Source organism: Sphaeramia orbicularis, chromosome 9, assembly GCF_902148855.1.
Source record: "Sphaeramia orbicularis chromosome 9, fSphaOr1.1, whole genome shotgun sequence".
Lineage (NCBI taxonomy): Eukaryota > Metazoa > Chordata > Actinopteri > Kurtiformes > Apogonidae > Sphaeramia > Sphaeramia orbicularis.
In genome coordinates this window covers 14,075,184-14,090,767 of record NC_043965.1, presented here as the reverse complement: position 1 = coordinate 14,090,767, position 15,584 = coordinate 14,075,184, and the positions used below count along the sequence as shown (strand labels likewise).

The 15,584-nt window shown below is 38.3% G+C and overlaps 1 protein-coding gene across 4 annotated transcripts in view; it reads left to right on the top strand.

Annotated features, from left to right (window-relative positions):
* Nucleotides 1–15,584, top strand: part of kcnt1b (potassium sodium-activated channel subfamily T member 1b) — a 113,590-nt gene that overhangs the window by 37,772 nt on the left and 60,234 nt on the right. For all 4 annotated transcript variants that reach the window (XM_030143098.1, XM_030143100.1, XM_030143099.1 and 1 more), the window contains exon 4: nucleotides 13,905–13,943. In XM_030143098.1, coding sequence (XP_029998958.1) covers nucleotides 13,905–13,943 — 39 coding nt within the window. The remainder of the gene's footprint in view (nucleotides 1–13,904; nucleotides 13,944–15,584) is intronic.

Genomic DNA, 15,584 nt, shown 5'->3' with positions numbered 1-15,584 from the left:
TTCTTGCTGTGAGGTGACAGTGCTAATCACCGCACCAGCGTGTCACCCTGTAGAGTCTTATATTTGACCAAATAGGCCTTGAAAAATATCTTTAAAATCCCATAAATTTGGCTTCCTCTAACCTGCTCATACCCTGGTTTAGTCCTTCCTATTCTAAGTGAATACTGACAATAGATATTGTTGAAATGAGCTGTAGTTTTTGTTTGTTTTGACAACCTTAAGGCATGTCAAAGTTTAATGTTAGAGTAACTGGAAAGTTTGACACCAGCATTTTCATTTTTTAGCTCAAATATATATCAGCTAAAAATGGAGAAAGTGTTAGAATTATACAGTTGAAGAACATATAGAAACCATAGTATTATATAATTAGAATGCAATATGTTTTAACCATAATTTTTATGTTTTGTAATCGGAATGTAATATGATGAGGCTATGAATTCTGTATTTTGCTGATTTGCTCCAAGTTGTGTGATATATTGACATTAGAAGGTCACAAGCTTCAAGGGGTGGAATGGAAAAATACAGACATAGTGTCACAGGTGGGTTAGCTTCTTTTTTAGGAATATGGAATGTTTATTGTTTTATTGTATTGTTAGTCATAAAGAGAAGATGGTAAGGTTTGTGGGGCAAGGACATCTGCGGTGGGGGTGATACGTGAAGGGATTGGCTGAAGTCTACACCCCAAGTAAAGAGTGTAAAGAAGTAGGGAAAAGATAACTCGGGGCTCTTGAGGACAGGGAGTCAGACAGATAGGTTCTATGACTGGTGACTTCATGTCTGTTGGCTAGGGAATCTGGTTCTCTGTAACCTTGGGAGACCACAGATCTGTGTAAGTTTGATCAAGGTTCATTAAATGATTGACTCATTGTTATTCTTAAATCCTGTTTCAGGTCTGTTTTATGGTTGAGGTAATAGCCAATGTAACGAAGGGGCTAGAGAATTGGAGTCAGATTTGTAAGTAGAATCCCAACAAAAGACTTATTATTGCATCTTAACAGTACTCTTTAATCCAATAAAATAATTGACTTTACTTTGGGTCTGGAAACCATCTTTGTCTTTCTGTACTCAAGGAATATCCAGGCCACAGCAGTATCTGGCAAATAACAACCTGTCAACACTGGCATCAGAAAAGAGCATATATTCATTTACTGGTTACAAAGCCAGTTAAGGACAACTATCCATTACAGTCATCTCTACTTCCTGTCACATGGTTCCTCTACTTTCCTGCCCTGTGAGAGACTGGCAGCAGATTCTATCCAATTCTTTCTAAGAGGCAGAAGTGAACATCATTTACAGATTTTGATTCATTCATTTGTCACACAGTCACACAAGTACTGGACCCATTTTTCAGAAACTCTCTGAGCATTCTGACATTAACACACATCTGAGAAAACTGACTTTGAGGCCTGTCTATCAGCTGCAGATTCTTATGAGATCAGGTAGCAAAAAATCTTGTCTAAGGAAGATAAAAACAAGTCACAAAACAAAAGTGAAAGACCGCTGTAAAATATTAGTTTGCAGTAAAAAAAAAAGTGACGTTAACGCACGTCTTCTCAATTTATCGTTGAGCTGTGACCCACTTTTACAAAATTGAAATAAAGCAATTATATTTCAGAGAGAGCGTAGTTAATACACATATGCCAGCAATAGTGTAGCTGAATACACATATTTTCTCTGCATTCAGCACATTCCTGTAATAAACTAAGTGACTGTTGCATGCGGATGCTGCTGAATGAATATGAATATGATTGAGTTTGACGTCATACCTGTGTAGAAGCAGTTTCAGGTCAGTTTTGATGGTTTCAGGCTCTCTTGCTCTACATATGACATCCTAGAGCTGGAGTTAAAGATAAAAAATGATTGTATAAATGAAAATGTGACAGATTCTGGTTCATATCTAACATCTGATTTTCAAATGATAATGTCAACATAGCCTGTCACCTTTCAGTCAAATGCTGTTATTATCACGGCAATGACAACATACCTCATGACTTTTACACGTGACAAACTAAAAGTCTCATATTGGAGAGGATTCAGAGGATTTGATTTTGTCTTAACCAAGCTGTTTGCCTCCCACTCTGAACTAGTCCACAACCCACTTTTGGGTCACGACTTAACAGTGGAGAAAGCTGATGTATTACTTTATTTAACTATTAATAATACATACACACTGCACCCACCTAGGAGACAGGAAGTGAACTGTTTTATACAATTGGTGCAGTGTCCAGTGCTAGTTATCTTTGCTGGGTACAATAGACAAATAACCTTGACATACTGTTGAATTCTACAATATTTAGTTTGACAGTCAGTTTAAAGGTATTTAATTTTAGTTTTGTGTTTGACAGCAAGTATGGTCCAAATATTTTCACTTTGATTTGTGATGTATCCATTTAAAATAGTCATGCAACTAACAAGTTTTCACTGATGATTGACCTATTTACCTATTTGTTATTATTATTATTATTATTATTGTTGTTGTTGTTGTTGTTTTATCACTTAAAGGCCTAAACAGCTGATAGCAACCAAAAGCATCAACTTATCCAAAATGTTGAAATAACTTTGGAATAGCTAATCCTATACATTTAAAATAATTCAGATAAAATTCCACTTTGGAGCTTTTCATCACCATCAGATATGACCTACTGGGATGTTCACAGGCATCTTCTGCAACACTGATTCACTAATACAACCCATGTAGTTTGACAAATGACAGTACATTCAGTTAATGATGTATTTTGTTGAAAAAGTCACTTTTTATTCAATTTTCTTTGTTTTCACATAATAACCTTTGAATTTACTGAGTTTTTATGAACATCTACATGATCAGTGAATTAAATATAGGAAAGTGCCAGATTTTCTCTGAAATGTGCAAACCACAAAGAATAATATTGGAGTAAACAGTGACCCATTATTTATAAATGGTTAGTTGTAGAGAAAATGTGATCCGGAAGTTGCCACAAAAATAGTTCCAGGTCTGTAAGGGTTAATTGATTATTTCTTTGCTTTACACAGTGTGAGAAAATGTTGAAAAAACTTCAGTCTCGGAGGGGCGTCCTGGTGGTTCACCTGTTAAAGCACATCCTATAGGGCCCGAGACCACATCGCAGAAACCTGGCCTCGACTCCCTGCCCACGTTCTTTGCTGCATGCCATGACTCCTCTCTTCCTCTTCATCCTTGCTGTCTGTCTCCGCTGTGTGCACTATCTCTAATAAAGGCAAAAATTCCCCAAAATACCAGTCTTTCCCACCTCCTGAGATGACACTCAGATGCAGAGGCAGGAGACTTGAGTCACAGACATGAACTCAGAACTCTGACTGACTCACACTAACAAGACTTCACCAGATTCCACTTGACTTTGACTTCTTGCAGATGACAGCAATGCATGGAGACAAACTGAGAGGCTGCATTTTATCTGTGAAGTATGATGGGGTAATTTATAATGCAGTGTGTGCAAGTCATCACAAAGCATCCTCTAATTAAAGTAAGTGACAGAATGAATGAAGAACACAGTTGACTTTTAGAACGGCACTTTCCATTGTTGGTCTTTGGCCTTGTCATATATAAATATACACACACACGTGCACACACACCAACAATGACTTGACTTGTCTTGCTGGGCTTCTATAGACTTGACATAAGACTTGTGCTGTAACAGTTCATTCAAAGTCGAGATTTGCTTCTTGTTGCTTACACATGTATGACACCCTCCCATCTCTGCTCAGATGTCTTTAGTCCACTACACAAATGTATTCACTTCACTGTCATAAAAGGACATAATCCAGAAAAAAATCCAGATTTAAAGGGGTCATATTTTGCTAAACCCACTTATATTAGTCTTTGGTACATTTATTTGTTTATTTGGACCCTAATAGTTCAAAAAGTTAGAATTTGAACACTCCAGGTCCTGCAACACTATTCATTTTAGAAAAATCAAGTGGATTTCTACAACCTGTTTTAATTCCTGCTTAATTTGTTACATCTATAACTAGTTATGTCACAACATTTGCACATATAAGGTCGAGACTTCCAATGAACATTTCTCCGAGTACACCATAATTGTTTATCAGCAGCAGTGGTTAGAGTCCATACTGAAAATATGTCCAAACTTGGAGCCAATTACCTAGGATGTTTAGTTGTTGTTTGTATTAACGAACACAAATGGCTTAACGGGATAGAAAGCATGGTCAACAACCGGGGGGGGGGGGGGGGGGCTCATTTGCATTTAAAGGGTCATCTCATGTCATTAGTCATAAATAAGGTTGACCTGTGGAGTTTGATTAATGAAGAATTCAGACCCAAGGATAGCATTTACAGTTTATGTAGACCACCAGGAAATGTTTTAGAATGCATAATTCCATTTCAAAAAAGCAAAATATCACTCCTCTAAGAGGCCAGAATCTAGAAAATGTATTTATTTATTTTTCTTAAAAACTGAACTTATGATGCATCCAGGGTGTACCTCGCCTTTGCCTGTTGGTAGCTGGGATAGTCTTCAGTGCCCCCCATGACCCTCTCAAATACTAAGTGGTTCATAAAATAAATGATTGAAAATTACTCAGTTGAATTAATTGACTATGAAATAGTTGGTGTTTGAATTAAATTGCTGAAATAACTTACAACTCAAAATGCTATCTTCATTAGTGTATAATCACCTGAAAATGAAAAGAATTGCTTTAATTGAGACATTTAATTGAGTACATTGAAAGTGGGCTGCTGTTCAAGGTGACCTATATGTATAAGATCCCCTTGACTAAAATGCCCAGAATGAATAAAACATTGATTCTTATGATTGGTTTGATAGGGGACAGTGTGATGCGTTCACTTGACTACAGTTTGCAACTTCTCTATAGATGCCATTTGGTATCTCACACTGAAGTGAACATACAATAGTTTACAGCTAATCAGTTCACCTTTACATCTTAGTCCCAAATCGGTCCTCTATTGTTTATAATCTTCATTGATATTTGACTCAGGGAAAAAGTACATTGAATGTTTGCTGTACATTTGCATGTTTTATGTTGCTTTTTACCTCTGCCAGGAGGTATTGTGATCACTTTGCTTTGTGTGTTTGCATGTTTGTTAGCAAGATAACTCAAAAGTTGGGAACGGATTTTCATGAAATTTTCAGGAAATGTTGATACTGGCACAAGGAAGAAAGGATGAAATTTTGGTGGTGGTAGTGGTGCCTTGGCGGAGGTCTACACTCTCTGAGTGCTTTTCTTGTTTCCCTATTGTTTTTTGTTTTTTTTAGGAACCATTCAGTCTTTCAAGCAGAAAATTCAGTCACAGTGGACTGAAGCTAATCTCCAGTAATTTTTAAGTGGGCCTGTTTTTGTTTGTTTTCTTTTGTTCAGGCAAATTCTTCTGTTTATGTAGAGTTGGTCAAAGCCACCTGCTCATTTGTTTGGGGTTTTCATCACTCTGTGCATTGCAAAAGCTTAGAGGAAGTGGATGAAACGTGGTTGACAAACTAATCAGTTGGATTGATAAACTTATTTGTTGACAAAGCTCATTTGGGGCCATCCAGTCATCTGAGACCTTTAAAACAGGTGAATTGCTCGTTGCTCACATCAGTCTGGATCCCATCATCATATTTGACCACCTAAATGAGTTATGTAACTGGCAGTGCAGTCCGCTGGGTTGGACGAGCGGTTGACGCCGCATCGTGACGACGCGTATCAGAGACGCAGGGGGACCTCACATCTCCCACGGATGGAGGAGAGAGCTCGATCACCTGGAGATGCTCCCCTCCGCGCGTCTGAAGACCCCGTGATACGGCAGGGAGGAGGGAGAACATCTCCCTCCGCCTTCGTGCAACACGAGTGAGACGAGGATGCGGTTTTCCGGCGAACCGAGCCTGTTCTGACACCGGAAAAGAAGAGAAAAAAACCTACATATTGGCCGCTCTGTGCTGGAGGTAACGCTCGGAGACAGACCCAGAGAGCCATGGCAGGCGCAAAGCTCACACCGTCACCCTCGGAAATCGACCCAGACGTCAAGACCGAGGTGCAGAAAACCCCCGAGCCCACCTGGGTCAACCCCTCCAACCCTCTCCGGACCATGGGCTCTTTCGGGAGCGATGCCGGGCAAAGGTAGCTGATGCTCATCCTCTCCAAGCCGCATGTTCGTGAATGCATCTCGCTTACACACACATGCAGCATCCGCAAGAGAGAAAGAGAGAGAGAGAGAGAACAGACTAAAAAAGCATGATGCTGCGAGTGCATAGTGCGGAAAGTCTCCATAGTAACTTGGGTCGTAATTATCCCAAGGCAAAAGTTGCGACTCTTTCAATATTGCATCACTCGTAAATCTATCCATCCGTAAATGGATGTTTCTTGCAGAGATTTATAGGAATGTGACTGAGTGACACGACCGACACGGTGGTGGGAGGCTATTTTCTCCCCAGTGGGGTTAAACATCAACCATCCCATCCCATGCGCCTCTTTATGAGTCAGTTTCATGACGAATAGCGGAGTGATTTTTACACGCCTGTGCCGTCAATCACTCCACTCTCAGCATCATTGAGATTTTTAATGGCTGCAGTGTATAGGCATTACATAATAGGATGGATGCTGCATTCCCATTACAATTTTATGAATCCTTTTGTTTCTGGGTGGTGGGAAAATGCTCATTATCATAGATCCAAAGGTGAAGTTGTTTTTTGAAATGACACCAGTATATTAGGAAAAATGAAAATGCAAACCATGGGAGATTATGTTGACATCTGTACCTCTATATGTTCAGACAAACCAGAAGAGAACATGCATTTGTAGCCCCTGCCTGCACCATTAAAAAGAATGGATATGTTGACTTCTACCGTCAGGACACTATCAGACCATTTGGTAGACAAATTAGATTGTGGTTTGGGCTGAACTCACAACAGCTGATGGGAGACAATATGTTTTTTTTCCTGAGAGATACAGAAGAACTGCAGAAATCCTGGTATTATAACTCAGATTGGCATACGTTTGGGCAGAATGTGTGAAGCCAGCTTGGCCGAAGCAGAAAAAAATGTGATTGCTTGGCAGTGTTTCAGAAACCTTTTTCTCGGCCAATATGCTGGTGGTGCAGTGTGTTCAGCCTGTGTATTTACAGCATACATGTTTGTTGTCAGTACACACTGATGTGGTATTTTTTTCTCTCAGGTGTATTTGATCTATTCATTGACATTCCATGGTCAAGTATAAACATGTCAGCTACATGATTAATGATGTATTTGCGGTTTATGTGATAATAGAGTGGCAGAAATACAGTCTGAAAAGTAGCATTGATTCCAAATAATGCAAAAAATGTGCAGTAAAACGGTTAATTTAGTATATTTGGTAGCTGTTATATTTTGGATGAAACAGACCTGGTTGGCGATGCTAGTCACTTTGGCCTGATAGATGGCATTTTAAGACTTACCTTGAAGGCACCGATGGACCATTTCCATTAAGTTCACAAACCTTTTCCGAAATGCTGATGGTGCAGTGTGTTCAGTCTTTGTATTTACAACATACATGTTTTGTTGTCAGTATCCAATGATATGTTTTTTTTCCCAAGTATATTTGATCCATTCATTGACATTTCATGGTCAAATATAGACATGTCAGCTGCATGATCAATAATGTATTTGCAATTTTATATATGATAGAGTAGCAGAAATACAAAGTGTAAAGTGGCTTTTTTTTCCAAAATAACAAACAAATGTGGAAACTGAAACCATTCATTCATCCATTCATTGATTCATTGAGAATCTTTCCTTGCTGATTTTATTTAGGATGAAATAGACTCGGCTGGCAATACTGGCCTGTCCCTATGTACTTTGGGAGTTATTAAGAGTGAAGGTACTCGTGGATAATTTTCACTTCCTGTTTTGTAATTAGAGCCTTTTGGAAATACATCTGCTGTGTTTGAATAGGCAACACATATCTGAGCAACAAGCTCAAAGTACAAACATACCCTTTTTGTCATAGCAAAGAATGAATAAAGTTACAAACATTTCACGACTGACTTTGATGTACCTAGAAATACTACTGTATCTTAGACAGGATGCTGGTCATCATTGTTATCAAAACTAACATGATATTTAAGTTTAGCTGGACTGTGACCATGAAGGCAATGTAAAAATAATGGTATGATATAGGGGTTGATGATTGGAGAAGCTGGCAAAGACAGCAGTGACTTTTTCTCTGCTACTGCGGTGTTGTTATAATGAGCAAAACAAATGACGTGAATAATGAGGATGTTGATGACAGTGAAGGTGATAATGACCAAGCTCATGGGGTTACTGGAGCCATGTACTAGATATTGGCCATAAAGACAAACGCAGATAGATCAGTCAAAGTTTTGTGATGAGCCAACTGTCAAGTGGAGTGAACTGAATGAAAGAAAATCTAATTGACTGTCAAACAGTTCTGTAAAACTAAATGATACTGACATATGCTATACCGCATTACACAACCTGGTGTTGAGATCTAACACACACCATGAGTAAATGACTGAGGCTGTTAAACCAAATGAGTCCTTTGGCCATTTGACCTTTGAAAATGATTCACCCTGTCACATTGATGAAAGTCTTGTCAGAAATGACAGAACATGTTATTTTATTTGTCCATCCGGGTTTCCCGTCTGTCCCCTGGAGGCTGACAGGATGTTGTCAGGATGCAAAAAGCTTCCTACTTTGTGAAATGTGATCAGCGTGGGATTCGTGTCCAGCTGGCCTGAGAAAGATGTGAGGATGCTAAGAGAGGAGTCAAATCAATAATTTAGCTCTCCGCACTGAACAGCCTATAAAAAACGTATTCCTGCCTAATTTACTGCACCTGAGAAACGCCTTTTTGTTTGTTTATATAGGATCCCTTATACATTATTGACAGTTCAGTATTGTAGGTTGTAAAGATGCTGATTAACACTTGGCGGATCTTCACATACAGAGGAGCTGGTCATCATTTAAACACAGGAAGCCATTGAACAGATTTACTCTGGCATCACTGGGTCTCACCAACGAGCTGAGAAAAGTCTGCTGGAAAAATGGCCATGCGCTGTGGCCTTGGTGTGCAATGAATCTGAATGGTGAAGCTCAAGGGAAGCTGTTATTCATATTCTTATTAAGGATCCACTACTTTATTTCCCCTCTGCTCGACTCTGGTGCAGTGTGAAAGTATTAGTGCTGGGTGATTTGATTTGTGTAGCCTCCAGTTTACAGTGTTTTGAATTGTAAAGATTTTTCTTAGTTTGATACAACATTTTGGCACTAAGGGAGAAGCATTGTAATTTCTCTAAGTAAATCAAGTTTAAATAGAGACATTTATGGCACAATATACACTGCTTCTTACTTCAGTCTGTGTATCTATCAAAAACTACTACTGTAGAAGATCTGTGATTAATGTGGATTGTGCAGATACCATCAGTAGAGTAGTAGAAATTACATTTCCTCTGAGTAACTTGAACTTCCAGACAGATAGTTTTCCTAATAGCCCTTTACTCAGTTTAGTAGTGAATTCTTCTGTGTTATTAGCCTCTTAAGATAGTGCATTATACACTCTTGCCCATAAAGTTGGTGTAAAATATTTTTACCTCTTCTCATGAAATGATTGTGATGATGTGATTTGTTCTTAATAGATAAAATGTAACTGCGGTTCAGTATGTGACCATTGAACCTGGTCAAAGGTGATTACTGATGTGTATAAATCAGAATAAAAAGCGGAATGTGTCTGAAAGCAAAATTTTTCCAACTTTATGGGAAACTTTATATGTAGTGTCTTATAGAGACATTTTAAGTTTGTAAAACCGTAAGTGAATACACAACACTGTTTAATTGAAATTTTGTGGTTGGTTCCAGATTAGTAAAGGACACCATAGATCTTCATTTATCTACCACAGTCTAATGCGAATGTGGTATTTAGGATGTGCCCTGTTGCACTGTTTCATTAAATATATGGATTAATGCAATTGTATTTTAATCAGTGTAGTTTGACTGAGATTAACCACAGAATTTGTTTTGTAAAATTTTTTCGTAAGTAGCTTTTGCTCCTGTTACTAATTTCTCAGTCTGTTTCCAAGCAAATTAATGCTTCACATTCTCTTTCATTGCCACCATTGCTGCTCAGTGACAATACCATTGTAGCAGTTTAATTACAAACTTGCCACTGTTCCTTGTACGATGTGTCCTCCTCTTTTTGTCTTTGTGTTTATTTATAGTGTCCTGCCTTCATGGAACAATTAACTTTTTCATCTTGATTTGAGTACTCAAGCTCTAATAATGGGGTTTTAATGTGGTCTCTGGGGTAAATTACAGCTTGTCCGTCACTACTGTTCATTAAACCTGGAGGACAAACATCTGAGCAGTTCAGTTAAGACAATGTGAATGTAAAATGTACTTTAATTCATGTCCCTACTGTAAATATTTTAAAATAGTTTTAGTCAGTTTTTCAACATTCCCTACTGTAAATAAAATAGATTTTAAATAGCCTGAAAATAGCTGACAAGTACTTTTTAAAGCAAACATTTAGTGAACGGTGTAACACAGAGACATTGTGAGTTTTACATGAAATCACAATAATGACAGTGAATTTGATTTCAATCGTGCTTTACATTATTGATCCATTATTTATTCGCAGACTGTCAATTTGCGCCAAACGGCCCCTCCGACCATCACCAAACATTCATACACCAGTGTGGGGTGAAGTCTTGCCCAAGGACACAACGACACATGACTAGGACAGAGTGGGATTTGAACCGCCAGCCCTTCTGTTATTGGACTCTACCTCCTGAGCCATAGCTGCCCCAAATAAGAGCTGTAGTCTTGACCAGCCTCTTGAACAAAATCACCAACACACCAAGACAAGGTCAAGTAAAAATGCAGTCAATTCCAACATCAGACTGACACCTTCAGAAAGTTGGTGTCAAGACCAACACTGATCTGGAGTATTACACTGTTAGTTGCATACATTTGCCAATTGATCCATCATACCATCACTTGGCTTTACTGGCGTCTTAGGAGCCTCAGATAACAGAAAATCAATTAGTTGGCCTCAAGAATGAGGGATTGAATGAGGAAGCTGTCAGAGTTGGAATAGCTCACACAGTGCATTCTGGATTTTGATTGAACTGAGGGAATCATTGGATGTGTTTTGTACTGGATGTGAGTTAATTACTAAGGAATAATAGACATCTCTTTGATTGTATGACATCCTTGGTTCAATCATGCCTTCAGTCAAGTTCAAGCCATACATACTTATACATTCATGTTTCCATTTTTTATTTTCAAGGTTGCATTTACTCACTTTAACACCTGGTCGGTTGCTGTAGGTCTGTTTCAATAATAGGACTTACTATTACTGGTAATGTGATACAGAGGTACTGTTTCTATGGATACCTGCAGGTGAATATACCTTACAATCTGATTTAGACATCCAAATGGAGCATTGTGTGAGCTGTGCCAAACGGTCAGTCAGAAACCAGTGTTTCAGTTGAGTTTTGGCCAGCAGGTATGGCAGGTTGTGGCTAGAACACAGTATTCTACAGGACCTGGTCTCTGGTGGTTTCCCAGTTTTATGTAATGAGCATAGTGCCTTTGGATGTCTTGATAAATGTGTTGTAAATTGAAGCTGTCCCTCCATGGTGTGAACTTTAGTGTGAAATATTATGCAGTTGGCACGCTTCCTACTGCAAACTACAATTCCCATTTGTCCTTGAAGTCACTGCAGAGACAGTATGTGTGTGTGAAGCCCTCCCAGCTTGCACTCAGCTCTGCTCAGCTCGGCTCAGTCAAGGTAATTGAAAGGGTGACTTGGAAAGTGCTGGTCATTTTCTCTTGTCTCGGGCGAGTCAGTAGCTCAGCTTGTAACCACATCTGCTGTGCAAAGGTGAGAATCAATTTTCCTTGTATGTTCAGTAATTTATCATACTCAGAAGGGCAGCAGAACAGTAATTATATGGATGTCAGGATATTAAAAAAACACCTTTTTGTAGTTATTGTGTTTATGATTAAAAGACACAGGATGTGTCAGTGTCTTGTGTACCTCAGCTACACACTACAGTAATGGAAGCGCAGGGAGCCTCTGTGTATCTTTGGCTGTGCACTGCTAAAGCTGTTAGCAGCTAGATAGCATCTTTATTGTTCATTAAAAGGCAGTCAAATAGCCATAAAATGGACAGTGAGATCACAGAATAAGAGTTCTTGTGTGTTCTTGTTTCCTGATGAGAAGACTAATAGGTTCATTAGCTGACAGCCTGATTGTACTTGAAGGGCACCTTTTTTCCAGGTGCACCTGACTCCTACTATGAGTGTGACTCAGTGCTGTACACAGCTAGCTGCACGTCTCACTTAAGTTTAAATACATATTCCTTGAACAATTTGGTTTTCACTCTTCATAAAAAGAATGTTGCATCTGCTGAATGTTTGGGGCTGTATCCTTGACACTTGTTTTAATTGGGTCTGGGGGGACCATAAAAATAAATTCTGCTGAAATGGCTAAAGGTCGTTGATTAAGAGCTGTAATAATACAGGTCCCCTTGTGACCTGGCTACTTCCTGGGTTTAATGGACACTCCATTAGTCCATTAGGGCTAATGATGTTTAGTGTTTTTAATGGTACAGCCCAAACCTCTACTTTTTGTTTATTCCATGTTGCTCATTAGACTAGCTTTCAAAGGACTGTCAGCCTAAGTTTTTATCTTCCCAAATATAATTAAAATCTATATTGTAATTATATATAGTCACATATTTATTCATATTAAGAACTGCATTATAGTAACTAGAAGCATTTTTAGATTATAGATGATCTGGGTTAAAGTTGGGTGGGGTCATTAAGTTATGCTGAGAACTTTCATAATAGGCCTGAATAAAATAAGTAAAATATACAAAATAGACACATTCCGTGGGATTTTGGTTTATACTGTTGGTTAAAGCACAAAATGTGTTTTTGTTTTACTTTTAATCATATAAGTTTTGATGTTGAACAGCATGATAATATTTCAGATGTTCTGTATGGTAAACTTTTGTCCTTATAAAATGTGGTGTCAAACAACAAGGTACTGGATTATATCTAAGCAATGTGACCAGTGCCCTAAAGGTGTCCATCCATATTGCCAATAGTATAAATGAAATCACAAATATTTTCTCTGGAGAAGAGGTTGTTGTCATCTGGAAAAACAGTTAAGTAAAAAGGTGTATTTCCATGTTTGTCGGTTAAAATGTCTATTCAACCTTTGGCTTCGGACCCTGTCAGTGTCCATTTGTCATTAAAATCAATGTGTGGAATTGTTTGACTTGTTTGTTAAATCACTCAGTGTCACACACTCCTTTCAGTTTCTCCGTGGTCACCTCGATTCTGAGATTGGCCGAGAGGATGTGTCCACTGATCCCCTGTGGTTTGCATTAAGTGTCTCATCTGTTCAGAAGCCAGGTGAAGCATTCAGTTTTGTTTTGTTTTTTTTCTTATGAATTAAATGTGTGATTCACTTTGCATGTGCTTTGCGTTCGAGGAGCCTCAAAATGGGTTCCCTTTGAGCTCAGATGGAGTTGATATCTACTGTAAATGTTCACATATACTTGCATGTGGCGTTTGAGCGTGATTCATTGGTGGAAAAGTCTTCCTCTTGTGCAATAAGAAGCAGCTCCTCAGAGAAACACAATTACATTTTCTGAGTCATATTAAGTTTAGATTTTAACAATTTTATCAATTCTAATGTTTTAGTTTTTTTATTAAGTTGTGTCATGTCATATTCTTGGACCTTCTTGCTGCACAAATTATGGTTAGCTTTTCCTTCCAACTTAATAAATGCGTTCATTCTGGCTTACAATGCAAGTGAACAAATTGCAGTGGTATCCCGAGTGCTCATTCCTTCCTTTTCCTGCTTTCTCAACCCCACCTCTCTCCTAACCTGTTCCTATCTGTGTCCATGTGTGCTTCGTCCAGGTATCAGGAGGAATACAGTATGGACTCAACTAATGCTCAGTAAGTCACTGGTAGCATCATGCTTGCATGGCATGGACTGTGTCTGCGATGGTAACTGTACACAGGACACATTGGGAATTTTTTGTGTGCACCAAACCAAACTGTAGCACCCCTCACTTCTGGATGATATTGACAGTACAAGAGATTGTTTTTGTTTGTCAGTGTGTGTTGGATATTTCAACTCTGCTGCAGGAAGAATAACCCACTCATTCTTGGCTACCTTTTCAACAATTGTTGTGCAAAACTGTCAGAAAAACATATCTATCTGATCTGTTTTTGTCACATTCGGTTGTATTACAATAAATGATGTAAAGGTAGCCTTATGTTTAACAGCCAGTATATGTGATTGCCTTGAATTTTCATACTTGTCTTCACTTCACTTTGTCACTCTTGTCAGTGTAAAATATAGACTTTAATCATTCTATCATCATGACAGAGGCAAAAAAATCACTAGAGAAACTAAAAGCTCCTCGGTTTGTTGGATGAGGTGCTAAAAATGCCAACATGTCAACTGTTTCTGTGTACTGTGCATGCTGTTGAGTCACTAATCATGGTTATAAAGCACAAATATTAAAACTGAATTGTTAACTTGTATCACGATTTCTCACTTTATTTTAGGAAACTGAGTAATTGCAATTATGCTCGAGCTTAGTGTGAATCCCGAATATATCACATAGTCAGTGTAAATGGTTGGAAAATCTTCCAAGTAATCACACAGGTCCCTAAACAATACCTCCTTCAAAAATGTGGATTACAACATATGCAAATAAGAACATTATGCAATGAACTGCAAATCGAATGAGGGCATTTTTTAACAATAGAACATATCAAATGTTTAAACTGAGAAAAGGTATCATTTAAAGAATTTTTTTTTTTTTTTTAAATTTGATAGCATCATGAATCAAAAACATTTTGACAGAGCCATGTTAACCACTATGTACCATTCCTTCTAATTTTATCATGAGCTCAGTTGCTGGACTTGTGGGAGAGGAATGTTGTCCCATTTGTGTTTTTTTTTTTTAGACATAGGACTCTAACTGCTCGACAGTCCTGGCTCTTTGTCAAAATTTGCGCCAAATGTTTTCATTTGGTGAAAGATCTGGACTGGAGGCAGACTGGTTCAGAAGGCAGACTTTTCTACTACGAAGCCATTCTGTTGTACAGATATAGTATGCAGTTTAAAATTGTCTTGCTAAAATATGCAAGGCCTTCCCTGAAAAATCATCTGGATTTAAACATATGTTGTTCTCAAACATATATACCTTTGAGTATTGATGGTGCCTTGCCAGATGTGCATGCAGCCCATTCCATAGGTACTAATGCACCCCCCATACCATCAGGACTGCAGGCCTTTTAACTGAATGCTGATAAAAAGGCATCTGTCCTCTTTAGTTTAAGGGATGTAGTGTGTCCATGGTTTCCAAAAAGACTTTCACATTTCAATTAGTTTGAGCACAGAACAGGTTTACATTTTGTCTTGGTCCAGTGAAAATGGCAGCGTTTCACACTTTTACTTTCACAAACACTATTCTGAAACTGCTGCACAATTTGTACTTCTATTTTTTATTTTTTTTTTGCAGACTGTTGAACTTTTGCTCATGTTCACTTCTGCAAGACTCTGCCTCTAAGATGTTGTACCAG